Below are 26,432 nucleotides of genomic sequence, written 5' to 3' on the forward strand. Positions count from 1 at the left end.
CTTGAAAAGCTCTAGGCTGGGTTTGGGTTTAACGGCACCTGGATGATTATGGAATTAGACCGTCAACAAACGGATACCTTGGTGAGGTGGAACCGGTTTAGAAACTTAAAACGGCTGACCGCGGTTCCCCAAGGTTGCAGATCCCCACTAGTGGGGTTCTGGCTAAGTTGTTGGGGGGCTCAGGTGCCCAGCGCAAATCAAGGGGCAGCTGCGTACACATTCCGAGCGGGGGCGCTGGACCCCTTCTTCGGCCGCTCCCCAGGCGTGGGCAGCGGTGACCTCACGCGGGGGCGGGGCCAGGACGGGGCGGAGGCGGGACCGGGGAGAACCAGCGGCGAGGGCGGAGAGCGAGCCATCAGTCTTGGCGCCGCCATGGCCACCGTGGACCTGGAGAAGCTGCGGATGTGCGGGGCCGGCAAGGCCATCGGGGTGCTGACCAGCGGCGGCGACGCGCAAGGTAGGCGGGGAGCGGGGCCTGGCGCGGGGCGGCGGGCGGGGGCGTCCACCTGTCCCGGGGCCCCTCCGCGCGCACCCGCCACCCCTCCCGGGACCTGGGGTCAGCGGCTCCCCGTGTCCGCGCGAGGCCTCCGGTCCCCAATCCTCCCCGACGCGCCCGGTCGCCCGCGTACGTGCCGCGCGCCACGGCTTCCGCGCTCCGCCCCCTCCCTTGCGCGCCCGCCGGAGGTGTGTCCGCGCGCCGGCGTGGCCCGGGGACACTGCGCGCGGGCCGGCGCCGGGCTGGCCGCTGGCGCCCCTCCTGCCGACCTCGACACCCCCGCGCCCCTCCCCGGTGGCACCTTTCCGGAGACCTGTTTTCCTGAAGGCCGTGGGGAGCTGTGCAGGTCCCCGCGTACCTTGAGAGCCGGGCTCTTCCTGGTTCCTGCAACGCGACCTGGGGACATTTCCATTCCCCCAACCAAGGCCTCCAGGGCGGCTCTAACGCCCGCCCCCTCCCCGCCCACTCACTCCCCATCCATCCATCCATCCGGGCTGGCAGGGGTGGGTGGCATGCCTACCCAGAACAGCTCCTCACTCTGCTGTGAGGCCTAGTGGGGAAGAGGGTACCTTGGGGAGGTGCGCCGTCTGGGGCTTAGGGAGTTTCCTTGAGCTCAGACTTGTTCTCACCCCCTGAACAAGGGAAGCCCAAGGTGGTGGCCTGCCAAGGTCCTTCAGTTGGGGCCTGGCAGAGCTGAGCCGGTGCCCTGCCTGGGGGGGTCTATCCCAGCATACCCCCTCCTGGCAGCCTGGTCTTGTCCTGACTACTGCTCTTCAGCGCCTCTGACCTGGGATGGCCAGTTTGGCACCTGTTGTACTGGACCATGTGGCTACACCCTGAACTTTAAAAAAATATATTTTTATTGATTTTAGAGAGGAAGGGAGAGGGAGAAGGATGGAAACATCAATGATGAGAGAGAATCATTGACTGGCTGCCTCCTGCACACCCCCTACTGGGGATGAAGCCTGCAACCCTGGCATGTGCCCTGGCTGGGAATCGTACCTGGGACCTTTTGGTCCATGGGACGATGCTCAATCCCCTGAGCCACCACAGCCAGGAATGCAGCCTGGGCTTCAGGAGAGGCCTTACGTAGATCAGGAGCAGGACTGAAAGGCATAGAGCCAGCACCCTCAAGCTGCACAGTTGGGCTTGACCTGTCTCCCTCCGGATTAGAGTGCAGACGCACACCTCCATCCCTTCCTCAGCCCCCCGACTCCCCATTCCCCACTCAGAAGGGAGAAGAGGCCTTCACAAGCCAGGGAAGGCAGAAAGAATGGCCTCTGTCTGTGTCCCTGCCTGCAAGGGGCCCTCCTGCAGATTCAGGTTGAACCCTCAGGGCCTGGCCTGGCTGGCAGTCAGCGTGCCCTTCTGCACGTCCACGGCCCCTCGTGGCCAGAGCCCTTGCTGCCGGTTCCTCCCTAGAGCATGGGGTGAGCGGGCTTGGAGGGTGGCCTTGGGGAAGCATCATCCTGTGAGATTAGACCACGAGCAAGGACACACCCTGAGAGGGCTGGACCCACCTCGCCAGACAGGCAGAGAGGCCCGGGAGGCCCCCAACTCCCATGGCTCTTGCAGGCAGAGCGGTCTCCACCCCAGGCTCCTGTCTGCACAGTGGAGACAACAGCACCCAAGGGGGTTGGAAGGATAAATGACATGCGTTTAGATCAGGGTGTAAAGTCTTAGTGGTGGCCCTGGTGCCTCACGCAGAACGGGCAGCGCTTCCTGGACTCGGCTGGCGTGTGGCCGTCGGTGCACCTGCTGGCTGACCTCATGCCTGTCTCTGCCATTGTCACCTCTCCCCCAGAGCCCTGGCAGCCTCCACTCCGCTCCTGCCTGCTCTCTCCACTGGCAGCGTGGTAGCCATGGTTTCTGGTTGGAGCTGCACGGAGGAGGTGCACAGACGCCCCCAGCTCAGGGCTCTGCAATCCCGGGAGGAGGGTGTCTGCCTCCCTGGTCCCGGGTATGTTCTCTCTGTCTGTCCTCCTTTGTCCTTTGGGTGGCCTCCCTCGTGGGCGCTGGGCTGACAGCAGATGGGGTGGATGACAGCTTACCTCCCGGGTGCCACAGTCTGCTTTGGTCGGAATGTATGCAAACCAGCCAGCCTCACGGAGCGAAGGGCCACACCTGGGTCCTGGTTGAGCCGACGTTGACCAGCCCTGTGGCCCGACCCAAGCACTTCCCTTGGCCCTCAGTTTCCCCTTTTGTAAACAGGGAGGAGGAGGCAAGCCAGGCCACCTGGCAGGTTCCTTCCAGCCAGCCTGGAAGTGGCGTCCTCTGCCCGCTCGGGGGCCTCTCCCTCCTTTTGACCACAGGAAGTGTCAGTAAGTGGAGGGACAGCAGTTGTTCAGGGATGTCAGAGGACTTTGTGCAGAAGGAACTAGAGACTTGTAAAATAGCCCAGCTTGTCCACCCCTCCACCCCTCGGTCGCCCCCTGTGGGGCACCCCCTCCCAGCCCCCAAAGGACAGTCAGGACCTGCCTCTTTCTGGTGATCAGGAGGACAATGAGGTCCTGTACTTGCAGGTGAGGATTTCGCTCCCTGAGTCCCCGCCCATCTCGTATGTCCCAGCCAGGCTCTGTCTACATGTCACCTGTCACCTGGCCATGCAGTGTCCTGCTGAGCCCGGCGTTGTCTCATGATCGCACTCTTGTACGCTGGGAGCTGACCAGGACAAAGTCACTCCGGTTGCATCGTGGACTTCCTCCAACAGGAAGTCATGGGATGCGCCTCCCTGGCCCTCTCGGAGGGGCATGGGGCGTGGGGCGTGGGGCGTGGGTCGCATGCCCCTTCAGCCGGTACACCCAGCTACTCCCCTGCCCACTCTTCTCACTGGCCCAGGGTTTATTTTGGGGACAAAAAGCAGATGAAAGGATCATTTAAAATGCCTTTTAAGAAGGCTACGTACAGGGAGGTGTACAGGATAATCCATGCCCTCGGGCTGCCGTCTCCATGGCATCCGGTTCTGGGCTAACCGTCTGAGAGTTTTCACTTAACATTGTCTGGTTTTCCCCTCTGAGGGCTGAAGATCTTACCCTAACGCTGGGCTCCCTCCTGTCTACCAGGCTGGCTAGTGAGATGGCGTTGGCCCCAGGCTGACCTGTCCAGCTGCTGGCCAAGTCAGGGGTGGGTGACTGGAGAGACATCTGGGTTGGACGGTGGGACTGAGTCCCTGGCCACTGACTCCCACCCCCACCCGCTGTCCTCACCTGTTCCAGCTGCTGGTCCCCTCCTCCTGCCAGAGGTGGGGCTTGGACCTTGAGCCTGCAGTGGGTGCACAGAGGCCTCACCAGCGAGGCGGCTGGGAGAGGCAGATAGCCTAGAGTGAACCACCTGCTGCCCGGTCAGGGCCCCCTGGGGCGGGGGTTGGGGGCCAGGGCAGGAAGCTTTACTGCTGTCTCATCTTCCTCTGTGCCCCCCACTCCACCGGAGAAGGCAGGGGGCCAGGGGAGCCTGCAGCCCTCGGACCCCCCGACCTCAGCTGCAACTTCTGATCCAGGTTCCTGGGGCACCCAGCTGTCTGGGGGGTGCTCTTTGGGCTCCTGCCCCCAACTTCAGCCTCTGCTATCCTAGTTCCATGCATTTGGGGCACATGAGACATTCACAGTTTCTTTAGAATTGGGGTTCTCTGACTTCACCCCAGTGTGGGAGCCGCGAGTGTGGTCTCTGTGCTCTGCCTGCCCTGGCGTCTGGGTGCCCCACGCCAGGAGTCCTGGGCACTGGATGTGGGGCCGTGGGAGCCTTTGCTGTGGGTGGGCACAGGGCGGCTCATTGTGTCCCAGGAGGGGTTGGTGCCCCCATCTGCTGGGGCTCTGGCAGGTCCCCACCCTCCCTCGGAGACCCCAGCTTCTCATCTGTAGATGGGGACGGTGCACATGCCTGTCTGCTGTTGTAGGAGCCTGGGGTCCTGAGCCTGCAGGGGCCCCGCCTGTCCACTGGGTCCTCCTGAGGTGCTGTGAGGCCCCCCACATTGTCTCATTCCTGCTCGCTCCCCTGGGCCCTGCCTCCCGGGCTGGAGACCAGGGAGATGGGTGTGACAGGGTGAAGGTCGGGAGTCCTCACGTTGGAGTCACCGTGTGGACCACCCATGGTGTCGGGATCCTGGACGCCATGGTGCCCCTGCAGGATGTCCGAGCAGATGGGCACCGACAGCCTCCATGACTTCAGGGACCAGGAAGGCGGGGGGGGGGGGGGGGGTGCCTGGGGGGCCTGGCCACATGGACATTTGCATAGGCCTCAGGGAAAAGGCTTTTGAAAGCTTAGGGTCAGACCACAGGATGAGCCCGTGTGCTCTGGCTCGGTGCCAGGGACAAAGGCGGGGATGGGGGGTGGGGAGGGGTTTCGGGGGGGGGGCGGAGCAGGGAGGTCCTTGGGGAGACCAAGCACCGGTCTCCTGTGATCTGGCCCAGGACGCAGAGTCAGAGGACAGGACCCCGGGTGGTGACCATTCTTTGTTGTTGTTGTTAATCCTCTCCTGAGAATATTTTTCCCATTAATTTTTAGAGAGAGTGGAAGAAAGGGAGGGAGGGGGAGGAAAGAAACATCTATGTGAGAGAGACTCATTGATTGGTTGCCTCCAGTGTGGGCCCTGAGGGGGCAGGGGATGGAACCTGCCCTTGACCAGGAATTGAACCCGAGACCCTTCGGTCTGTGGGCGGACACTCTGTCCACTGAGCCATACCGGCCAGGGTCTTTGCCGTCATTTGTCATTCTTTCTTTCTCTCTGAAGACATAGGGTCCCTGTCTGCCTCTTTTTTCGGAGCCACAGGTGTCTTTGCGGCGTGGACTCCTGGTAAAGAAGGTTTTGGTCAGTGTGGGGGCTGGGCCCACTCAGGATGCCCACACTGCGGTCAGTGACCGGGGTTCCTGACCTGGCATGCTCCAGGCCTGTGGCAGCTACAGTCCTGGCTGTCTGGCCACCTGGAGGCCTGTCCCCTGGGCAAGGCCCCAAAGTGCCCTCAAAACATGGAAGGGGGACTGTCACGCAGGGCCACTCCGGGTGCTCTGTGCCTCTCGAGGGGCCTCCCGTGAGGGCTTCGTTCAGGCTGCACCTTGTGGAGGGACCGCAGGTGGACACCTCTGCCCTCTGTGGGTCTCGGAACCGGCTGTGAGGGAAGGGGGCTGAGGCTCCCCTGGGCTCGGAGCATCCCCACGTGCTGCCTCCTCCGGCACCATGAATGTCCCTCTTTCCAGGGACCTAATCTGCAGGGGAAATGCTAGGCACAAGGGCGAGGCTACGGGGACACGGTAGAGGGGTGGCCACCCAGCCTGGCAGCTCCCCTGTGTGTGTGCGGGCAGGAGGGCCGGAGTGCCAGCCTGCTCAGCCACACTGCCTGAGGCTGCCGACCCCCCAACACCCCATGCCCTCGGGTCGCTGCCCTCTTCCTGTTTCACAGAGCCCACACTCAGGGGCCTGGGGCAGGGGCTGATGCTCAGGGTGCTCCTGAGCTTCCCCCAGGGTCATGTCATAGTGGAGGCTGTGTGGGGAGCAGGGGCTCGATGAGGCCTGAAGTGATGGATGTTTGCACACACCTGGTGCCCACACTCAGGCTGCGTGAGGCCTGATGGGGAGTTTCCTGGCTTAACTCTGGGCAGCTTATTCCTGAATGCTCCAAAGCTAAAGTGACTGGGGTTCACCCTGTGACCTACGGCTGGATCGCCCACTCCGGGCTCGGCACCTCCTGAAGAGGGTGGTCCAGGGTCCTGACATTCGTGCACTGACCATGTCCCCCCGACTCCCTCCCAGGTATGAATGCCGCTGTCAGGGCTGTGACGCGAATGGGCATCTATGTGGGAGCCAAGGTGTTCCTCATCTATGAGGTAAGGCCGGGCGGGGTCCAGGCCCCACACTGGTGGGGCTTCGTGCTCAGCGGGGAGTGGGGGGGAGGGTGGGGGACACCTCCCTGTCTCACAGTGGTCACTAGAGGGAGGCGAGGGTGATGAGGAGGCAGAATGGGAGGGAGCCGGGCCCCTGCTCTGGGGTGGGGTGAGGAGCCTTCCCCCCAGTCTGGGTGCTTGTGACGTGGGCCGTGTCCCTGGGAGATGGGAGGGCATAAAGCTGCTGTCCTCCTCCTGTGAGGCCAGGGAGCTCAGCCCCCACCTGTCATCCTCCAGCCGCGCCCCCGTGCCCCTTACACATAAACGCCGTGTGGATCACCCAGGTAACAACGGCAAACAGCCCCCTTGGACAAGTGGCAGAGTATTGTTCTCTTTTGTTCTCTCCAAATTGGTGCCCTCTTTGCCTCATGCCCCCCGACCCCCAATCCCTGTGTCACATTTGGGGCTGATGTGATCACAGACACACGGAGGAATTGTGGTTTTCTGGAGGCGCTGTGTTATTTTGTTTTCATTTTTTAGGCAACCAGAAGCGAACCCCAGCCTCTCCACTCTCCCGATGCCTCCCTCTCCCCCCTGTGGGCTGTCCCTGCCCCTTCCCCTGGCCCCAGGTTGGGCCGGGCCACACCCAGCTCTGGCTGCATGAATGAGTGAACAATAATATGTAGGCCCCTGCCTCCTGCAGCGCTCTGACCCTCAGCCCAGGACTGGGGGGCTGGGACCCTGCAAAGCCCCAGGTTGTCTTTGGGAAGCAGGTCTCCTGAGTCTCAGCTGCTGGGCAGGGGGGGCCCATGCCCTGATGATGGTCTAGAGTCTTCTGGAGGACGGGGGGAGGGGGGGACTCTGGGAGTGGCCTCGGATTGTGGCCTCCAGACAGGGACAGGTGGGTCCAAGCCCTGCCTGAGGTTGCCCACATGTGACAGGTGTGTTCCTTCACCTCCTTGACCCTCAGTTTCTTCTCCTATTAAGTGAGGATACCAATTCATTCTCTGTGGGGATGTTGGGGCACAAAGCTAATGGAGTGCTGTGAGTTAAAGCACTTTTCACAGCCGACAGCGAGAAGGGCTCCGTGAATGGGAATGGCTTTTATTCACCCAGGAGCCCAGACTGGACCCGTGGGCCCAAAGTTGACACAGGAGAGCGGCCAGCAGTGCACTTGGCCTGCAGCCAGCTCTGGGCTGCCTGGGCGCCTGCCCTGGGGGTGGGGAAGGGAGAGGTGACACCAAGTGGGCGGAGGTGTGCAGAGACATTTTATTTTTATTTTTTAAATATTTTCATTGATTTCAGAGAGGAAGGGAGAGGGATAGAGAGATAGAAACATCAATGATGAGAGAGAATCATTGATCGGCTGCCTCCTGCACGTCCCACACCGGGGATTGAGATCACAACCTGGGCAAGTGCCCTGACTGGAATCGAATCATGACCTCCTGGTTCATAGGTCGATGCTCAACCACTGAGCCGCGCCGGCTGGATGAGAGAGACATTTTAGAAGGTTCCAAGGCTAGAAGAGGAGGGCTGTGTCTCTGAGACTTTTTTGTAAATATATATTTTTTATTTTTCAATTACAGTTGACATACAATATTATATTAGTTTCAGGTGTAGAGCAGGAGTGATTGGACATTTATGTAACTTATGAAATGACCACCCTGATAAAGCCACCCATCTGAACCCTACATAGTTATCACAGTGTTATTGTCTGCTGAGCCTGCCTTGTGGAGGTGGTTGGGTGGTGCTTTGATGTGGTCTGAAGCTGTCCACTGGGTGCGCTAGCTCAGGGCCACCTGGGAGGTCAGGCCGAGGTCAGGCCAACGTCAGCCACTGCCCGTGTCCTGCTTGGGAACCCCCAGCATGTGTTACAAAATAATCTGCAGATGGCTGCTACCTGTGCTGGGCTTGGAGGTGCTTGGGAGAGGCCAGCTGTGCACCAAGGCTGACTGCCACTAGCGCCTAGCCTGGGGCCACTTAGTGAGAGGTGTGCCTAGGCCAAATGCTGCTTGTTTGAGAGATTTTAGGAAAATCTGAAGCATGAGCCACGACAGGCTGTTTGTATGGAAAAGTCACTGGAAATGACTTCAAAGGGCCCAAAAGCTGGATGGGTGGGGTCATAGGGAATCACCAGGGTGGGGTGAACAACGTTAACCAGGTTGATGGAGACTCAGATATGCTGCCCATCTGCCGGCTCTGTGGTCAGGGGGCTCAGCAAAGGAACAATGGCTTCTGCCAGCACTTCTGTCGGGGAGAAAGCTGCCTTCGTCCAGCCCTGGATGGACAATTCAGTCCCCCCACCCCCAACCCCCGTATGTACTGGTGCCTTTTGAGCTGCTGCTCTAACCACTGAGCAGCCAGCCAGGGCACCCTCCTGATTTTTAGCCTCCACATCTGGGTGTGGGACCGGCGTTCAGCGTCTCCACCCCTCCTACCAGTCTTGATGTGGCTTTTTCTCTCTATCCTTAATTGTAGGACTTCTGTTCAGCTAGGTTTCAGGCAGTTCTGAGGGATGGTGGTTCTGTCGTTTGGTTGTAATTTCGATGTGGTTGTGGGAGGAGGCGAGGACCGCATCTGCCTTTGCCGCCATCTGGACCGGAAGCTGTCATCTCTGTCCTCTGCCTTCTGAATTCAGCAGAAGTGGCATTCTGGAACTTACAGGGCTACCCCAAAAGAAGCCTAGAACCTTCTCCCAGGTCTCTTAGAATGGATGTTTTGGGGGGAAGTCCAGCTGCTCTGAGACTGTCCTGCTGAGGGTAGCCCAGGTTAACCCTACGGAGACGTCGTCTCAGTTCCTGTTGTTCATGCCATCTTAGCGCAGGCGCATGGTTTGGAGGCTGAGAAGTCCACGATCTGCCGTCTGCAGGTTGCAGAGCCAGGAAAGCTGGTGGTACAAGTCCTGTTCCCAGTCTGATTCCGAGGCCTGGGAACCACGAGCGCCGCTGTCTCAGCTCCAGCAGAGCTGTGTGTGTGGGACTTGGATTCGAGCTGGTGCACAGGGGCCAGGGGCCAGGGGCCAGGCTGGCGCTGTGCTCGGCTCTGTGCCTGACCCTGGGTTTTGCAGACTGAGACCTGCCTGTTTGTAGCTGCTTGCTCCAGGCAGTGCCTGCTGTGGCTTTTCAGGTCATTTTCCTGTTTTTCTCTGCTGGGCTGGTGGTGGCAGGGCTGGCTCCTATCCTTGTGGACAAATTCCTGACCAAAGGGTGGGGGAGGGAAGGAAGGGAAGGACATAGTCTGGCCTAAGCCAGGGAAGGTAGCTTGGTGGTCCCCAGCCTGGGGGTCTCACTCCTCCTGTGGCCCCGAGAACCTTCTCCTAATTTTGGTTCCTGGAAGGATGGGCACCTGCCCTGCCAGCTCCGGCTGGCTGTGGGGCTGGTGAGGGAATCTATTATGTCCTGAGTTGAAGAAACATTCCTCCCTGGGACTTCCCTGCACTCTGTCCTGGGTAGCGCTCCACCTGCACCCCCAGGGATGGGAGCACGTGCCCCACACCGCCTCCCGGGCCTCGCCGCCCAGGACCCTATAGGCATAGGTGACAGAACAAGGGTGGGACGGCCTAAAGGGAGGAGGCAGAGGGGAGGTAGATGCCCAGAGCCAAGCTGGGCTCTAGCCCCAAGCAGGGGCATTGGCTCATCTACTACTTCACTGGAGGGGCTGGAGGACTGCCTGGAGGAGGTGGCCCTGCTCATCTCGGCCTGGTGGTGCCCTGTCTTTTCACCATTTATAAAATGCACCTGTCCTCTACCCAGACTGTATAAAGAACTCCTACTGATAAGGAAGGAGTAGTCATGTGATAGAGAAAACGGACAGGACACCTGACTACGCACTTCTCAGAGACGTGGTCCAGACGATCAGTGGCTTATGTCATAGAAAAACAGCAAGTGGCCTGGCCAGTGTGGCTCAGTGGTTGAGATTCGGCCCTCGACTCATGCACCAAGAGGTCACTGGTTCAATTCCCAGTCAGGGCGCATGCCTGGATTGCAGGATTGATCCCCAGTAGGGGGATTGCAGGAGGCAGCCAATTGATGTTTCTCTTTCATCAATGTTTCCATTTCTCTCTCCCTCTCCCTCTTTCTCTAAAAATCAATAAAAACATATATATTTTAAAAAAAGAAAAACAGTAAGTGGTCACTAGGGAGATTTAACACACAGCCAACTGCAGGGACCCACAGACGGGCCCCGGGATGAAGACTAGCCTGGCCGGCACTGTGGGCTGGGGCACCCAGAAGCCCGGCTGCGTGGCTGGCGGGTGAGGAGGTCAGCAAAGCACAGCGGGCGCCACGTGAGCCTCTGCTAGCTGCTCAGACACCCAGCTCTCGGGAGCCCTCTCGCAGGAGATGTGTGTGTCCTTAGCCTTATTTCTAATAGCCTTAAGCGGGAGACCTTCCCCATGTCCGTCATTGGTGGACGGGCCATGACTGGGGCACACACAGTGGCCTGGGGTACAGAGCGAGCTGAGACACGGCTGTGCATGGTGATGTGGGGCCTCGGAGACACCAGGTTGAGGGAAAGCCAGACACAGAGCAGACACTGCTGTCACTTCTACATCTAAGCGATGCCCTCAGGAGGCAGGACAGCGGGTTCCTCCGGGAGGGGTGGTCTTGGAAGGGCAGAGCGCTGCTGGGCACTGCCCTGGGTGTGGCTCGCGAACTCTCACCGGTGGGCCACCTGTGATGGGAGCACATTACCTGTGAGTCACACTCCGTAACAAGTAGCTTCTCAGCCCAGCAGAGGTTCCGGGAGGCCCAGCTGGTGCCCCGGCCTCTCCCCTTGACTGTTGGCCACCCCCGGCTTCATCATCCAAGGCCCCGGGGCCTCGGTGGACAGGACCCAGGAGCCTGCTTCCTGCCGGGCGGGCTGGTGGCCGGGTTCCCAGCCCCCTGCTCATGGACAAGGGTGCTGTCCGGCGGCTGTGGGTGCCTGTCTCATGCCTGTGCTCCCCGGTTTCAGGGCTACGAGGGCCTCGTGGAAGGAGGCGAGAACATCAAGCCAGCCAACTGGCTCAGCGTCTCTAACATCATCCAGCTGGTAAGGCCTGCGTGAGCCCTCTCCACCTGCGAGCACATGTGCGCGCGACACAGACGCAGGCAGGCAGACGCACAGACGCACACAGAGACTGTGCACAGAAGCGTACCCGTCCCACAGGGGCTGCTGGCTCCAGGCTCACCAAGCCGTCTGGCTGCCGTGGGTTGTGGAGCGGCAATGGCCCTGGGAAGCCTTCTCTACAAGCGTTCACTCTCAGCTCCAGCTCAGGGTGCAGGGAGGAGAGGACACTGGACCAGGCCCGGCGCGGCATCTGCGTAGCCTCCCCTTCATCACCGCTCTGACGCGCCCAGGGACCAAGGCCCAGGTTTCCCTCCAGCTGCCTGAGGGCAGGGGCGGGCACCTTGCTGGACCAGGACTCCGAGGAGTGGTGGTTTTTGAATCATGTCTCTGTGGGGAGACCCTCATCCTCCCGCGGAGTTGGGGCGGGTGCAGGCACTTGTCGCCTGTTTGCCCCAGGCCGGCAGGCGACACCGGCTTATTCAAGTGGCCGGTCTTATCATGAGCCACAAATGGGTCGGTGGGCGCAGTGGGCAGAGGGGCCTGCTCCCTTGGTTACCTTTCTTGAACCTCCCAAGACTGACACGTGGATATTCTCCTCCTCCTGGTATATTCCAGGAGGAAGGCCCGGGGAGGGGGACCCCTGCCCAGGCTTCTGGAGGAGGCCCTGGACTTCACCCTCTCAGTTCTGCAGGGTCCACCAGTCTCCCCCACACGCCCTAGTACCAGTTCCTTCTGCTGCCTTGTTGGCCAAGGCTCCCGTCTCCTTTGCATAGGGTGGCACCATCATCGGCAGTGCCCGCTGCAAGGCCTTTACCACGCGGGAGGGACGCCTGGCAGCAGCTTACAACCTGGTCCATCGCGGCATCACCAACTTGTGCGTCATAGGCGGCGATGGCAGCCTCACAGGCGCCAACATCTTCCGCAGCGAGTGGGGCAGCCTGCTGGAGGAGCTGGTGAAGGAAGGTGGGTCAGCGGCCAGAGCCGGCTGGGAGGGGAGTGGGGGGGAGGGGGTGGCTCGGAGGCCGCAGCACCTGCCTCGCTACTGGTGGGCAGTGGGATAGGCAGGACGAGGGGGTGCGGGGGAGACACTGCCTGGCTGCTGGCTGGAGTGGGCCTGGCCCAGCCCAAGGTCAGACGACCCTGGGCAGCTGCAGAAGCTGTCAGCTGGGCTTGGCTGGTAGAGAGGTCAGTGTTTGAGCCGGGGTCCCTGGAACCCAGCATCAGGGACCCCCAGGCAGGGTGGACAGCAGTCCCAGGCTGACTCACCCCACGCTGTGTGGACAGGTCTTGTCTGTAATTGATTCCGGACATGGGTTATGGACGTTGTGATAGTTTGCAGAAGTGTAAGAGTTAACACTTGGTAACACCCAAGACACATAGTTGCAAGGTTGCCAGTTGGAAAGACCTCTTGGAGTTCAGTCTGTGCCACTCGTGTGGAGCCTGGAAACGGGGTGCGGTCACTCTGAGACTGCCCTGGAGGTCTCCTGCTCGGGGTGATGAGTCCACCCTCGGCATTAGGGGTTCAGTGGCCCCCTTCCCTCCTGGGAGTCCCACTGCAGGACCTGGGTAGGGGGAGCTGAGCCTGGGCACCTTCCTGGGCCACACTGCCTGGTGGACGGGGGTGAGAGGTGGGGTTTCTTGCCCCCCATCGTGGCCAGAGGGGCCTCAGCTGGCCTCCGCTGCTCCTCCCCAGGCAAGATCTCAGAGAGCACGGCTCAGACCTACTCCCACCTGAACATCGTGGGGCTGGTGGGCTCCATCGACAATGACTTCTGTGGCACCGACATGACCATCGGCACGGACTCGGCCCTGCACCGCATCATGGAGGTCATCGACGCCATCACCACCACCGCCCAGAGGTGAGCGAGGCCCGCAGCCCCCACTGGCCCGGCCAGGCTGCCAGGCGGGCAAGCGAGGTGGGCAAGCTGGGGCTCCTGTCCTCCTGGGAGGGGCGAGGCCGCCCTCTGCAGGGTCAGCAGGGGCCCTGGGGATTGGCACATCCCACAGGGGGGGTCATCCGACGGTTGCTGGCCAGTGACGGCCAGGCCCAGGCAAGGGAAATGGCCTTCAGCCCTCGGAGCAGAGGTCAGTGAAAACCGGCGCGAAGGCTGGTCAGGAACCCAAGGCCACATTTTGCTCAGACACGTGACCACCATGGGAATAAGAAGAGTGGTCTGTCCGGCTGCCCTGGTGTCCGGTGTCGCTGGGCACCCCCGAGGGGGAACGGGGCTGCTGGAGCGTGGCTTGGCCCCCGGTGGCTTGAGGGAGGCTGGTTCTGCTGGCCTGTGAGGCCGCCGTGCAGCTCAGCCCCCAGAGGCTCGACACTGACCTTTCGCTCTGTTCGGTGCCCACAGCCACCAGAGGACGTTCGTGCTGGAGGTGATGGGGCGGCATTGCGGGTAAGGGGGTCCTGGCCAGCTGGGGGTGCGGGGCGACGGGGAGCAGGAGCCAGGGGGTGGCGCTCCATGGCCCCTGGCCCAGGGCAGGTGCTCATCTAACACTGGGTGTGCGCTGGGGGGTGGGAGTGTCTCTGGGGCTGGATGCAGGGAGGACAAAGGAGGTGAGGCTCAGGTGACTCGGGTCTGGGGTCCGGGGTGCTGGGTCCAGCCCTGAGCAGGTGGCCCCTCCGCTCCTCTAGGTACCTGGCCCTGGTGTCCGCCCTGGCCTCTGGGGCCGACTGGCTGTTCATCCCCGAGGCGCCCCCCGAGGACGGCTGGGAGAACTGCATGTGCGAGAGGCTCGGCCAAGTGAGTGGGAAGGGCGTGCTCACTTGTACCATTTGCCTCGTCCCCCTTCTTCCCTCTTCCCTTGCTGCCCCCCAATTCCCAAGCCTGTGGCAAGGACCCCCCCACACACACCTGCTTCTCCCTGCCTCCAGGAGGGCCACAGGGTCCCTGTCGGCCCCTCCTCAGTGGGGGGTGGTCCCTGCGGTGTGGACCCCGGTAGGGGGGTGTCGGGACAGGTGTCTGAGGGTGCTGAGCTCCCGGATGTCTCTGACCCAGACCCGAAGCCGAGGGTCCCGGCTGAACATCATCATCATCGCCGAGGGCGCCATCGACCGCAACGGGAAGGCCATCACCTCCCGCTACGTGAAGGACGTGAGTGCAGGAGGGGCCCCAAAGCGGCCTGGATCGTGTGGGTGGGATGGGGTGGGGCTCAGCGGGTCAGGCTCCCTTTATCTCCTGTCCCCAAGCATCTGCTGGGCTCCTTCCCCTCCTGGAGGGCTTCCCTCAGTGACCACAGATGTGTGTGTGTGTGTGTGTGTGTGTGTGTGTGTGTGGCGGGGGGGGGGGGGGCGGTGCCTGGGCTCCCTGAGAAGCCTGGCCCAGAGGCCAAGGTTTCCCCACACCTGTTGGGCGCCCCGCCCTCTGGCTGCTTTTCACTGACCTCCGCTCCTAAGGCTGAAGGCCAGTTCCCTTGCCTGGGCCTGGCCGTCACCGACCAGCAGCCGTCTTCATCCAGACCTATTCCCTGCAGGCCAGGCCCGCCTGGGACTCCGTGTCCACACACTCACACGGGTAACATCAACACACATACACGGAAATACATCCAGACACTCACATGGAAACACATACGCAGACATACACCCTGTATATGGAAATACATCCACACACTCACATGGAAACGTATACCAGGAAACACACACTCGTGTACCCAGAAACACATCTGTGGGCATGAACCCTGGGCTGGCTCTATGGGGACCCTGACGTGCCGGAATCCCTGAGGCCTGGTGGGGAGGGACAGGGACCAGGGTTTGGGGTCTGTGGGGTGGTGAGCTAGTGGAGGTGGGCAGCAAACCCAAGGACCCCCTCCTTCTCTCCCAATGAATAGCTGGTGGTCCAGAGGCTGGGCTTCGACACGCGTGTGACCGTGCTGGGCCATGTGCAGAGGGGAGGGACCCCCTCGGCGTTCGACCGCATCCTGGTAGGTGGGGCTCTGCTCTGGTCCCAGTGTGTGTGGGGGGTGGAGTTGCATGCATGGTGTGTGTGAACATCTCCTCACTGTGCCGGGGCTCACGGGTGAGACCGAGGCGTGGCCCCTCTGTTTCTCTGTGAGGGGGAAACGCAGACCTGGGTGGGGACCTTGCCTCCTGGCCAGCCCGTCCCTGCCCGCTGAGTCAGCAGCTCCCGGCCCTCCTGGGAACGGCTGTGGCAGATCCCTGGGAGAGGAGGGCAGGCTGTGCAGGAGCCAGGCCTGCGCAGGGTCCTCCTGGGGTCCGAGGCTGGTGGTTCTGAGTCCAGCCCATAGCATAGTTCCTATCCCAGGGGCACCGGGGCGCTGGGGGGAGGCGGGGGCTGGATTCTGGCCTGAGGGTGCCATAGTCATTCTGATTACTGCTGGGTCGCTCTTGTCCTCTGCAAAGTGGGAATCTCCTTGTAGACACTGGAGACGGGGCCTGGCCAGGGGCAGCCCCATGGGTGGTCACGTGCCTGTACGTGCGGGCTGGGCCCCTGTGCTGGCATGAGGCTGGATCGCCTGCTCTGCCTCTCGGAGGGCTGAGGCTGCTGTCCTGCCCTGAGCAGCCATGGCCTCCTCAGTCCCCCACAGCAGTGGGGACATTGGCCTCGGAGGGCCTTGCCCACCTGGCCAGGCACCTCTGCACTCTATGTGAGGCCTTGGGGACACTCAGGACAGTCCCCTGAGGGGTCCGGGACATTAGGGCCCGGCACTGACCCTCCACCAAGCCTGGGCAGCAGAGATGGCCGGGGTGGGTCTGGGGCCTCCCCGGCTTGCAGGAGAGCAGGCTGGCTGCCGTGTCGTGGGAGCCTGTGGGAGACACGAGCGAGATGCCTGGGTCCGGGACGAAGGACAGTTTGTTCTCGCAGCCTGAGCGGCAGCGTTTTTCGCTGGTCGCCGAGCCCAGTTCTGCAGGGCGACACCTGCACGCACACTGTGTCCAGTTGTAGGGGAGACGCCTGAGCTCCGGGAACCCCAGTCTGCCCTAACGAGCTGCAGCGTGGTGCTCCTGAGGGGGACAGGAACTTCCTTCCGTGGCTGTTCCTAAAACACGCCCGGGCAGTTGGAGACTGGCTCCCAAGACGTGCAGAAACCCAGAGACCTGGGCAGTGTCTGTGGGAGCAGCAGGAGGCAGGGACCAGCCGGCCGTATCTCACGGAGCAGAGCTCTGCCTTGCTTTCTTGCACACCTGTCTGTCTGTCCCTGTCGGCTGTGCCAGGACCCGCATTTGTGATTTGTCCCCAAGGAGGACCACCCCTGAGTGGGTTAGCTGGACAGCCCGCCAGCCCATGCTCATCATTTACACGCTCACATGTAGGAAAGCCCTGATGTAAAGGCGCCCCATCAGAAACCTCGTCACAGTAGAAAGAGCTCTGGAAACCTGGCTCCGATCCTCGCCCTTCCCACCCGGCCAAGCGCCGTGGGCGAGGAGCGTCGCTGCAGCCTTGGGGGGCAGGGCCACACCCTCCTAGCAGGGCTCTGTGAGACCCCGTGAAGCGCGGTCTGGATGGGCTGTTGTGAATGGTGGTCATCCTAAGTCATTGTTTCTGTCGCCATTTGTTCTAGAAGCTTTGGCCAGTGTGTGTGTTGGGGAGCTCTGAAAATTGAGGGTTTGTACGTGGTGTGGGGGCTGGCTCAGGGTGGCCCTCAGAGCGGAGAAGGGCCAAGCGAGTCTGTGTGTACATGTGTGTGCATGTGTGTGCGCACGTGCCTGTGCACGTGTCTGTGTGTGCGCGTGTGTGTGTGTGTGTGTGTGTGTGCGCACTCTGAGTGTGGACTGCGCCTGCTTGAGCCCCACTCCTCCCCCTCAGAGCAGTAAGATGGGCATGGAGGCGGTGATGGCGCTGCTGGAGGGCACACCGGACACCCCGGCCTGCGTGGTCAGCCTGTCAGGGAACCAGTCTGTGCGGCTGCCCCTCATGGAGTGCGTGCAGGTGGTGAGTATACGGCCTGGGGTCTCCCTGGCTCTCCCCGCCCCCCAGAGCTACCTGTCCTTCCAGGCCTCTCAGGGCTCCAGCAGGCTGCCTGCACAGCCCCTTCCCAGCCTCACCTCCTCATGTGTCACATGTCCCGGCCGTCTGGGTGTGCTCCCCATCCCCCCCAAGCGGGCCTCAGGGTGTCTGAAGCCTGCAGTCCTGGGGAGGGGAATGAGCATGTCCCCCTGAGAGAGGGGGGGGAGCCAAGCTGAGGTCACTTAGCTTCCCAGAGCCAGTGGCCATGGACCTACCTTGCAAACTGGGTGGTTGGGGGTAGGCATTTGGGGCAAAGATGGGAGGGAGGAGGAGGGAGTGGCCGGAGCCACTGGGTAAATTCTGGCCGACCGGGTGGGGACATTCGATGTGGCTGGAGTGGGGGCCACTGGAAGAGAGAGTGGGAGGTGAGAGCAGAGAGGCTGAGAGGCTGGGTGTGGGGATCTCGCCCTGGCTCCACAGGTTTGGGGGGCCCTGCAGCCAGGGGAGGGTGGGATGAGAGGGCGCACGAGTGGGTGACTGGGCCTCTCTGATGCTTCTCTGGAAAGAACCTCCTGCCATGATTTCCACCAGCTCTGCTGCTGGGCAGGCTGGGCGTTGGCTGTGGGCCTGGGGGCCAGATGGGCCTCAGCCTCCATTCCCAAGGCCCTGGTGGGGCCCCAGGGGCTGAGGAGGAGCGAGGGTGGCCAGGAAGGACCATTGGCCAGGCCAGGTAGGGCCCGCTGGCCTCGGCCAGCTTTCCTGATTGCTGGCCTTGGCAGTGACGGCTGCTGGGCAGGCCTGGGACAGGCCCACCGAGTCAGGTGGCTGCTGTGTATGCTCCAGGCTCCTCCTTCAGTCTGTGCTTTTCCTTTTCTTTAAGACAAAGGAGGTGCAGAAGGCCATGGATGAGAAGAGGTTTGACGAGGCCATCCAGCTCCGTGGCAGGTGAGGGCCGCGTGGGCTCGCTCCACGTAGACTCCTGTCAGCTTGCACACAGCCAGCCCCCGGCATGCAGGACATCAGAGCCGTAGAGATGGCCTCTGCATCTCCTGAGACCCTTCCTTCTGCGTGTGTGTGGCCAAGCAGTCTGCAGTTAGCAGCGGGGCCTCCGTGGTCCCTGCAGAGGGAAGCAGGCAGGCTGTGGGGTGGGCCGGAGCTACCCACTCAGGGCGGACTGGATGTGAGTCCTGGCTTAGCTGAGAGGGATTGCGTGTTTTATGGGGTCTTCCACCGTCCAGTGATGGCATCCGGTCCAGGTTTGGGGGAACAAGAGACAGGAGGTGGGGTGCACCATGTCCAGCGCCTCATGCTTAGTTATGTGATCATGGGCTGTGGCTGTGGGCTGTGGCTGTGGGCTGTCGCTGTGGGCCTCATGGTGCATGACCGGGTTTCGTTCCAGGAGCTTTGAGAACAATTGGAACATTTACAAGCTGCTTGCACACCAGAAGGTCTCCAAAGAGAAGGTGAGGTGGTGTGAGCGGCAGAGCCTGCGGGGTCAGGGTCTGCCCATGGGGCCCCTCCCTCCTGTGTGGGGTCTGAACTGTGAGCTGGGAGGGTCAGGCTCGGCCTCTGCTGGACCAGCAGACGTCAGACAGCCAGTGTCCGTTCCTGGGGATTATGGCGGCCAGTCGCTTACCAGACAGTTGCAAGAAATTAAGTCAGGCCCATAGACTTAGCTCAGGAAAAAAGGGATCCGACATTCATGAGCCCCTTCAAGACAACTACAAACCTGGGGAATGGCCTCTCCTCAAGGTGAGGATGACAGCAGGACTTGTTTCGGAAGTCCTGGGGGGCAAGGACAGGGTCCCCTTACCACAGTGTTGGAGGGTGGGGTCCTGGATCTGCTGCCCTTGGAGCCTCGGCCGTGTGGGGGCCGACACGGAGTGGCCGCTGTCTCTCGGCAGAGGCCGTGGGGTTGGTAAATGCCTGTGGGGTTGTCACTAATGTTGTCACCAGTCTGAGGGCACCCCTGCAGAGTGTGTCCAGCCTGGGGTGCTCAGCACCCTCTCCGCGTCTCCTTTCCGGGTCCGTCTCTCCAGGCCCCCCACAGCAGAGTGGGCTGCACGTCCCCTCCCGGGACTGGCTGGGGTGTGCCCACCTCTGGGGCAACAGGGGACGCTACCAGGGCCCACTGGAGCCACGCTGCCTGGCGAAGCCCTGGCCACGTGTGGCCACAGAGCACTCGGCATGAGACTGGGTTCCAAGGACAGTGTGGGAGATGGATGTGAAATAGCCTGTTAGTAATTTCTTTCTTTCTTTTTTTTATAACACATTTGTGTTTGTTTTTTTAAAACATATTTTTATTGATTTCAGAGAGGAAGGAAGAGGGAGAGATAGAAACATCAATGATGAGAGAGAATCATGGATCGGCTGCTTCCTGCAAACCCCCCACTGGGGATCGAGCCCAAAACCTGGGCATGTGCCCTTGACCGGAATTGAACCTGGGACCTTTCAGTTCGCAGGCCAACGCTCTATCCACTGAGCCAAACCGGCTAGGGCCTGTTAGTAATTTCTTACATTGATTGCAGGTTGAGGAGATACTACTTTGGCTACATCAGGTTAAATTAGCCCGAGTAGTGACACCGCTTCTTTGTGCTTACTGTGGCCTCTCTCTCTGCTTCTCTACCACTCGCCAGGGACTTTGAGGTGCTGGGTGCTGACCCCTGAGTGTGGGGTGGTAGCCGAGGCTTCGGGCAGGAGCAGACTCTGGCCTGACCCGCCCTGCTGCCACCGCAGGGGTGCTGGCCCCGTAGCGACCACATCCTGCTCATGCCTGTGGCCGGGCCCGCAGGTTCTGAGCGCGGCCTGCACTGCAGCCTGTTTGCTCTTCATCAGGAGCTCGTGGCGCCCTGAGGACAGATACCTGTCACTCCTGGGGGGGCGGCTGCCTCTCGTTGACTTTTGTGTGGTCAGCCGTCTCTCCCAGCCCAAGCTCATGCTCTTGTCTCTGTCCCCTTCTCCGAAGACCCAGTTCTCCCTGGCCATCCTGAACGTGGGGGCCCCGGCGGCTGGCATGAACGCGGCCGTGCGCTCAGCGGTGCGTTCCGGCATTTGCCAGGGTCACACAGTGTATGTGGTGCACGACGGCTTTGAAGGCCTGGCCAAGGGTCAGGTAGGTGCCAGGTGGTGGGTGTCCTGGGCATTGGCTGATTATGACCCCTCCCCTCCCCCCCAGCTTGCTCACAAACAAACCAGGGGCCCGGGATGCCGAAACGCAGGGAACGGCCAGTTCAGGCCCACGAAGAAGACAGATCAGAGGATGAGGGCGAGGGGCGAGCTCCCGGGGAGGGGGAACGGGTCCGTGCTAGCTGCCTGGCCCAGGCTCCCGGGACCCTGCTCTGTTCCCCTGTGGGCACGCTGTCCCAGAGCACAGGCCTGTCACCTGAGGTGGAATCCGCTAGCACCTCTGGCCTGTCCCCTTGAAGCTGTGCCTCCCTCCTGCAGGTGCAAGAGGTGGGCTGGCACGACGTGGCTGGTTGGCTGGGGCGTGGAGGCTCCATGCTGGGCACCAAGAGGTGAGTGGCTGGCAGCTGGCCGCCATGGGCAGCTGGGAGATCCAGAGTGTAAGCTCAGCAGGGAGAATGGGGGGGCTGAACGGGGAAACCCACCCTGGGCCCTGGGCTAGGTCCCCCTTCTGGCTGGTGACCTGCCAGGGCATGCTATAGAGCCCCCTGCCTGGGCTTCCTGGCTGAGGGCTCACCTGCGCAGGGGAAGGCTGCTGGGCGGCCCCACATCAGCTAAGAGCTCCCTTAGGCTACAGGGGTGAGGGGCTCCTCCATCACCTGATAAGTGCCTGGCAGGGCACTGGCGGGCCTCCTGCCCCATATGCCTCAGGCACTGAGCCTCTGCTTCCGCCTGGAACCGGGTCAGAGGCAGGTCAGACGCAGGTCAGACGCAGGTCAGGTGCAGGTCAGGTGCAGGTCAGACGCAGGTCAGGTGCAGGTCAGGTGCAGGTCAGACGCAGGTCAGGTGCAGGTCAGTGCAGTGTGTGTGCTTTCTTCCGGCCTGGCGGTCTGTGCAGACACCGAGTGTTGGTCTCACTGTCTCCCACGGCAGGACGCTGCCCAAGAGCTACATGGAGAAAATCGTGGAAAACATTCGCAAGTACAACATCCACGCCCTGCTGGTCATCGGAGGCTTCGAGGTGAGGCCACCGCAGGGGTGCCGTCTGGGGTGCTGAGGTGGCCCTTCCAGGAACCCCATGTGCAGGGAGGTTCTCGGCAGGGTCCCAGGAAAGTGGTGTTTGGTTTGGGGAGGGTTTCTGCCTTCTCTTGAGGCTTCGCAGTTCAGATGAAAGCTGGCAGCCCAGGCGCTGGGGTGGGGGCAGCAGGAGCAGGGGGAGGAGGGCCGGAGGGGCAGCTCTGGCTGAAGGACGGAGCAGTTCGCAGTCTGGCCCCTGAGGTGGGGGTGGGGCACTCTGGGCAGGAGTGGTGGCCGTGCACAGGGTGGTCTTGGGTGGATTTTGAGCAGTGGGCACGGCTGTGTGACACGGGTGCTGGCAGCCCTCGTGACTGGGCAACATTCTTGCTCTTCCCCGGAGGAGCCTGAGCCCCCTGCACACTGCAGGGAGTGGACCGGGGTCAGGGCAGGCCCTGCAGGCCTCCTTCTTGTCCTCCCTGGACCCCACTTTCCCTGGCCCAAGGGGCTGCAGAGCTCCTGAGTGGGGCCCGTGCCCCTGGCCCAGCCCAGCCTCTCTGGTTCTGAGCCCCCGCCCCCCGCAGGCCTACGAGGGGGTGCTGCAGCTGGTGGAGGCCCGCGGCTGCTATGAGGAGCTGTGCATCGTCATGTGCGTCATCCCAGCCACCATCAGCAACAACGTGCCGGGCACAGACTTCAGCCTGGGCTCCGACACCGCCGTCAACGCCGCCATGGAGGTAGGTAGACCTCATGGTCCAGACCCCAGTAACCTGTGTGTTCTATTTCCTTTTGCTCCGTTCTCTCTGTAATGTTATAATTCCCTTCCACGCTCTGAACTGTTCGGAGTTAGGGTTACGATGTCACATTACCATTGGCATCCACGGGCACGTGTCCCCCGGTCCCTTGTTCACAGCGACCTACACTGGCAGCCGTGACCCCGCTCACAGGTCAGGGAAGACCTCTTAGCAATGCCCCTGGCCTGCACCTGGTCGATGCCAGTGGCACCCCTGTCGTCCCCGGGGCAGAATCGCCCCGGTTGAGGCCTGTGGAAAGCTTGTGGTGAGGGCTGCAGTGCCCTGGGCACGTGGGGTGTGGGACTGTCCCGGCCTCGTGTGACCCTCAGTCAGCTTTGGGGAGAGATCTGATCTCTGCAGCATAGCGGGTCCCGGTTGCCCACTGGGGAGGACCCTGACCACCCCTGGCGCCCCCCCAGAGCTGTGACCGGATCAAGCAGTCGGCCTCGGGGACCAAGCGCCGGGTGTTCATCGTGGAGACTATGGGCGGCTACTGTGGCTACCTGGCCACCGTGACCGGCATCGCCGTGGGGGCTGACGCCGCCTACATCTTCGAGGACCCTTTTAACATCCACGACTTAAAGGTGAGCTGAGCCTCAGCCTCCTCCCTCTGCGGGGCTGAGCCAGGTCCCCTCCTGGTGCAGAGGCTGGGCCTGGCCAAGGAGCCACGGCTCAGCAGGCTGGGGGCTCACTGCCTGTGAGGGGGGCTGGCCCGTGACCCCGCACCCCTTTCCTCCTGCAGTCTCCCACTTTGTGTCCATGTTGTGGCTCTCGTGGCCTCATGGCCCAACCGATACCTCTCAGCGCCCTCTGCCTCCTGCAGGTCCCTGTGCTCCCACACCCCCTCAGCACCCCTGGGTCACGCTGGCTCCAGCTTTTAGTCGGTCTGGAATATTCCTGCCCAGACAGCCTGCCTTCAGGCTGCAGTGGGGGCAGTGCTGGCTGCTGCCCCGGCCCCGGCTCACCGTGTCACTCGCTCCGCAGGCCAATGTGGAGCACATGACGGAGAAGATGAAGACGGAGATCCAGAGGGGCCTGGTGCTGCGGTGAGGCTGCGGGTGGGCCTGGGCCCCGGCAGGGGGAGGGTCCGCCCAAGCCTTGGCAGGTGCTTCCAGACCCTGGCTGTGGGGTCAACAAGGTGGAGGTGGCCTTGGAGAGGGGTGGGTGGGGTCAGCGTTCCCAGAGGCCCGTGGCCTGGCCCAGCAGGCTCAGCAGTGAGCGAGGCCTGAGCCGGCCCCCACTTCACTCAGGCCCCCTCCTCCTCTCCCCAGAAACGAGAAATGCCACGATCACTACACCACGGAGTTTCTGTACAACCTCTACTCCTCCGAGGGGAAGGGCGTTTTCGACTGCAGGACCAATGTCCTGGGCCACCTGCAGCAGGTATGGCGTGGGGAGCGCGGCCCCTGGCCCCCTGCCTCCCTCTGTACCTGGGCGAGGGGTCAGGACAGAGCAGGATGAGGCCCTCCTCTGTGCACATCTTTGTGGGGCGCCTGGGTGCAGGTCATTGGCTGCTTCGTCCTCACTCCCCCGGGCAAGGTGCTCTTCATCCCATCACTCAGGTGGGGAGACCAGGCTCCTGTCTGCTGAGGCCTCCCCACTAGCTAGGAAGGGCCAGGGCCAGGACCCCTGTGGTCACCTCCACCGCCAAGTCCCCACCCTGCATCAGCCTCCTAGCGGCCCTGCAAGGAGCTGGAGCTGTGGGGTTTCCCAGCCCTATGCGAGGGCTGTGTGCACCCCGAGGCTGCTCTCTCCTGGGGGTTCCTTGCTCACGGGGACCTGCCTACCGCCGGATGCGTAGTCCCACAGCGTCATCCCATCTGGTGACTCGTTAGCCCACTGCCTTGGCCTCTCGGAGTGGCTTTTAGGCCAGATTTGAGGTGGAAGAGGGACCAGGGGTGCTGCAGGCAGAGGGTATCGCGTGTCAGAAACTGCCTGGAGAGCTCACCTGAGGTCACAGCGGGGCCAGGTTTTGGGACTTGTGGGGACTAGGCCTGCCTCGGCTGGGTCCCGTCCCTGCTGGACGGCAGTCTCACCCACGGTGTCTGCAGGGCGGGGCTCCAACCCCATTCGACCGGAACTACGGGACCAAGCTGGGGGTGAAGGCCATGCTCTGGATGTCTGAGAAGCTTCGGGCCGTCTACCGCAACGGTACGTGGGGTGGCGGCTCGGCTGACCTTGCCTGCGCCAGGCCCGGGGGGGTGGCTGCAGCACATGCCTGTGTCCACAGGGCGGGTGTTCGCCAACGCCCCCGACTCGGCCTGCGTGATCGGCCTTAAGAAGAAGGCGGTGGCCTTCAGCCCTGTCACCGAGCTCAAGAAGGACACTGACTTCGAGTGAGTCCCTCCGAAGTGAGGGTGGACCACGGGGCCCCGACTTCCCCGGGCTGGTGTGCCGGGACAGGGGAGGGTTGGGGTGGGCCAGCCGGACTGGCAGGTTCGAGTGCACAGGCTTCCCGCTCTGTCCCTGGTGCTGAGCCCATCCTGGGTGCAGGCCCCGGTGGGCCACCGCTGCCATGAGCCACTCATGTCGGGGGCTGGGCAGGGTCCAGGGTTCAGAGGAGGGGGTGCGGCCCCAGGTCGGGCTCTGGCCAAGGAGGTGCCCTGACCCGGTCCCGCCCGGCCCCAGGCACCGCATGCCCCGGGAGCAGTGGTGGCTGAACCTGCGGCTGATGCTGAAGATGCTGGCACACTACCGCATCAGCATGGCCGACTACGTGTCCGGGGAGCTGGAGCACGTCACCCGCCGCACCCTGAGCATCGACAAGGGCTTCTGAGGCCGCCCCACCCTCCCGATGCCCGGCCCTCCCCGCCAGGCTGCTGCCCCTGGAGCCTGCGGGCAGGCAGGCAGTGGGCAGGCTGTGGCCCTCTCAGCCTTGCCCTGGGGGATCACGGCCCCAGCCTCCAGGACAGAGGACCCCGGGTACCACCTTCCATTCCAGGGGGACATGGGACGTCCTAGCTTGGACAACACGGTCCTGCCTCCTTGGACCCCTGCATGGTCCTGAGTCTCTCCTCAGGGTGGCCCTTGACCCTCACCGGCCCTTCGGGTCCAGCGCCGTCTTTGTGCCAAGGGGAGCCTGTCCCCATGGGCCTCGCTGTGACCCTGCTCCTGTGCACTGGACACTGGCTGAGCAGAGCCTGCCATCTTTTGTAGGAATAAAGTCACCCAACAGTGGATGCTCCGTCTGCAAAGCAGGGCCCGTGGGACTGTGGAGGGAGGTCGGGCCTGTTGGTGGTCGGCAAGGGGGTTGGCTCGGGGCTGTCCCCTGGCTCCAGGGCCAGTTTGGGTCTCAAAGACATGCACCCCCTTCCTAGGAGCGACACTCGCTTCCCAGGACCAGCAGGCCCCTCTCTGCCTATGGGGTGACCTGAGTCTCCACTGGCCCTGTCCTGAGCCCCTCCAGACTGTCCTGAGGGGTGACCTGAGCTCCTTACCTCTGTCCTAAGGGGTGACCTGAGGCCCCTCAGCCTTGTTCTGAGGGGTGACCTGTGTGCCCCCAGCCCTGTCCTGAAAGGTGACATGCCTGGCCTCCCCCCAGGATGAGGACTTCTGAGCCTGGTTCCTGGGCTCCAAGTCTGACCTTAAACGGTCCCCCAGACTTAGCCTGGACTGGGGTCTCTGAAGTAGAGCCAGGGCAGTGGCTGATATGAGTGAGGTTGCCGGGAGACCCTGGTTGGGGGGGGGGGGGGGGGGGGGGGCAATGGGAGGGGGAAACAGGCAGAAACTTCACCACCACCACCACGGGCTGTAGGCTGATCCATCAGTTCGGGCAGCGAGAGCCTCGATCTGCAGCGTGGTGCTGGCACCGGGGGGATGAGCTGACGACACCGAGGTACGATTTGGCGGGACCTGTCACTCCTGAGCTCACTGCATTGTCCAGGTCTTTTCCCCCAGCAGCTACCTGAGCACCTCGTCCAGAGATGCTGCGGCCTGCGCTCCTGCCCTCAGTGCCTGCAGAGGCTCAGGATGAGGGGCTGGGACCTGTGAGGTTTTGTGGGGAGGCCCTGGCCTCGGGGGCCCACAGGCCATGTGGGGGAGGGGGGTCCTGGGCAGAGGTCTCCTGGTTGGACCTGGCTCGGTGGCTCTAGGAACCAGGTTGGGCCCTTCATCCCTCCGGCTGCCTTCAGGTACCGACAGGCCTTGGCGGGGAGCCTCAGTCACTCCGGGGGGACAGCGGGCATGGGGGGACTGGCCCTGTGCCGGGGCCACACCAGCCTCACCACGTTGGCC

At 62.4% G+C, this 26,432-nt stretch overlaps 1 protein-coding gene across 1 annotated transcript; it reads left to right on the forward strand.

The window, feature by feature from the left end:
* Window positions 1-327: 327 nt before the first annotated feature.
* PFKL (phosphofructokinase, liver type) lies at window positions 328-25,387 on the forward strand. Its single transcript, XM_008145661.3, has 22 exons — window positions 328-457; window positions 6,240-6,313; window positions 11,264-11,341; window positions 12,133-12,322; window positions 13,053-13,218; window positions 13,714-13,758; window positions 13,998-14,106; window positions 14,362-14,457; window positions 15,191-15,283; window positions 17,128-17,253; window positions 18,149-18,213; window positions 18,668-18,731; window positions 20,234-20,380; window positions 20,713-20,783; window positions 21,325-21,412; window positions 21,990-22,142; window positions 22,619-22,783; window positions 23,184-23,245; window positions 23,471-23,582; window positions 24,251-24,350; window positions 24,430-24,535; window positions 24,828-25,387. Exons 1-22 carry the CDS (start codon window positions 373-375, stop codon window positions 24,973-24,975), a joined length of 2,343 nt encoding a protein of 780 aa, XP_008143883.2. The 5' UTR covers window positions 328-372; the 3' UTR covers window positions 24,976-25,387.
* The last annotated feature ends 1,045 nt before the right edge of the window (window positions 25,388-26,432 follow it).

Source organism: Eptesicus fuscus, chromosome 3 (assembly GCF_027574615.1).
Source record: "Eptesicus fuscus isolate TK198812 chromosome 3, DD_ASM_mEF_20220401, whole genome shotgun sequence".
Taxonomy (NCBI): Eukaryota; Metazoa; Chordata; class Mammalia; order Chiroptera; family Vespertilionidae; genus Eptesicus; species Eptesicus fuscus.

Bases quoted from the DNA above. Each gene is read 5' to 3' on its own strand.
- PFKL (XM_008145661.3), top strand. From the start codon at position 373: ATGGCCACCGTGGACCTGGAGAAGCTGCGGATGTGCGGGGCCGGCAAG. The intron at 6,314-11,263 runs GTAAGGCCGGGC...CCCCGGTTTCAG, and splicing joins AGGTGTTCCTCATCTATGAG to GGCTACGAGGGCCTCGTGGA. The intron at 20,381-20,712 runs GTAGGTGCCAGG...TCCCTCCTGCAG, and splicing joins AAGGCCTGGCCAAGGGTCAG to GTGCAAGAGGTGGGCTGGCA.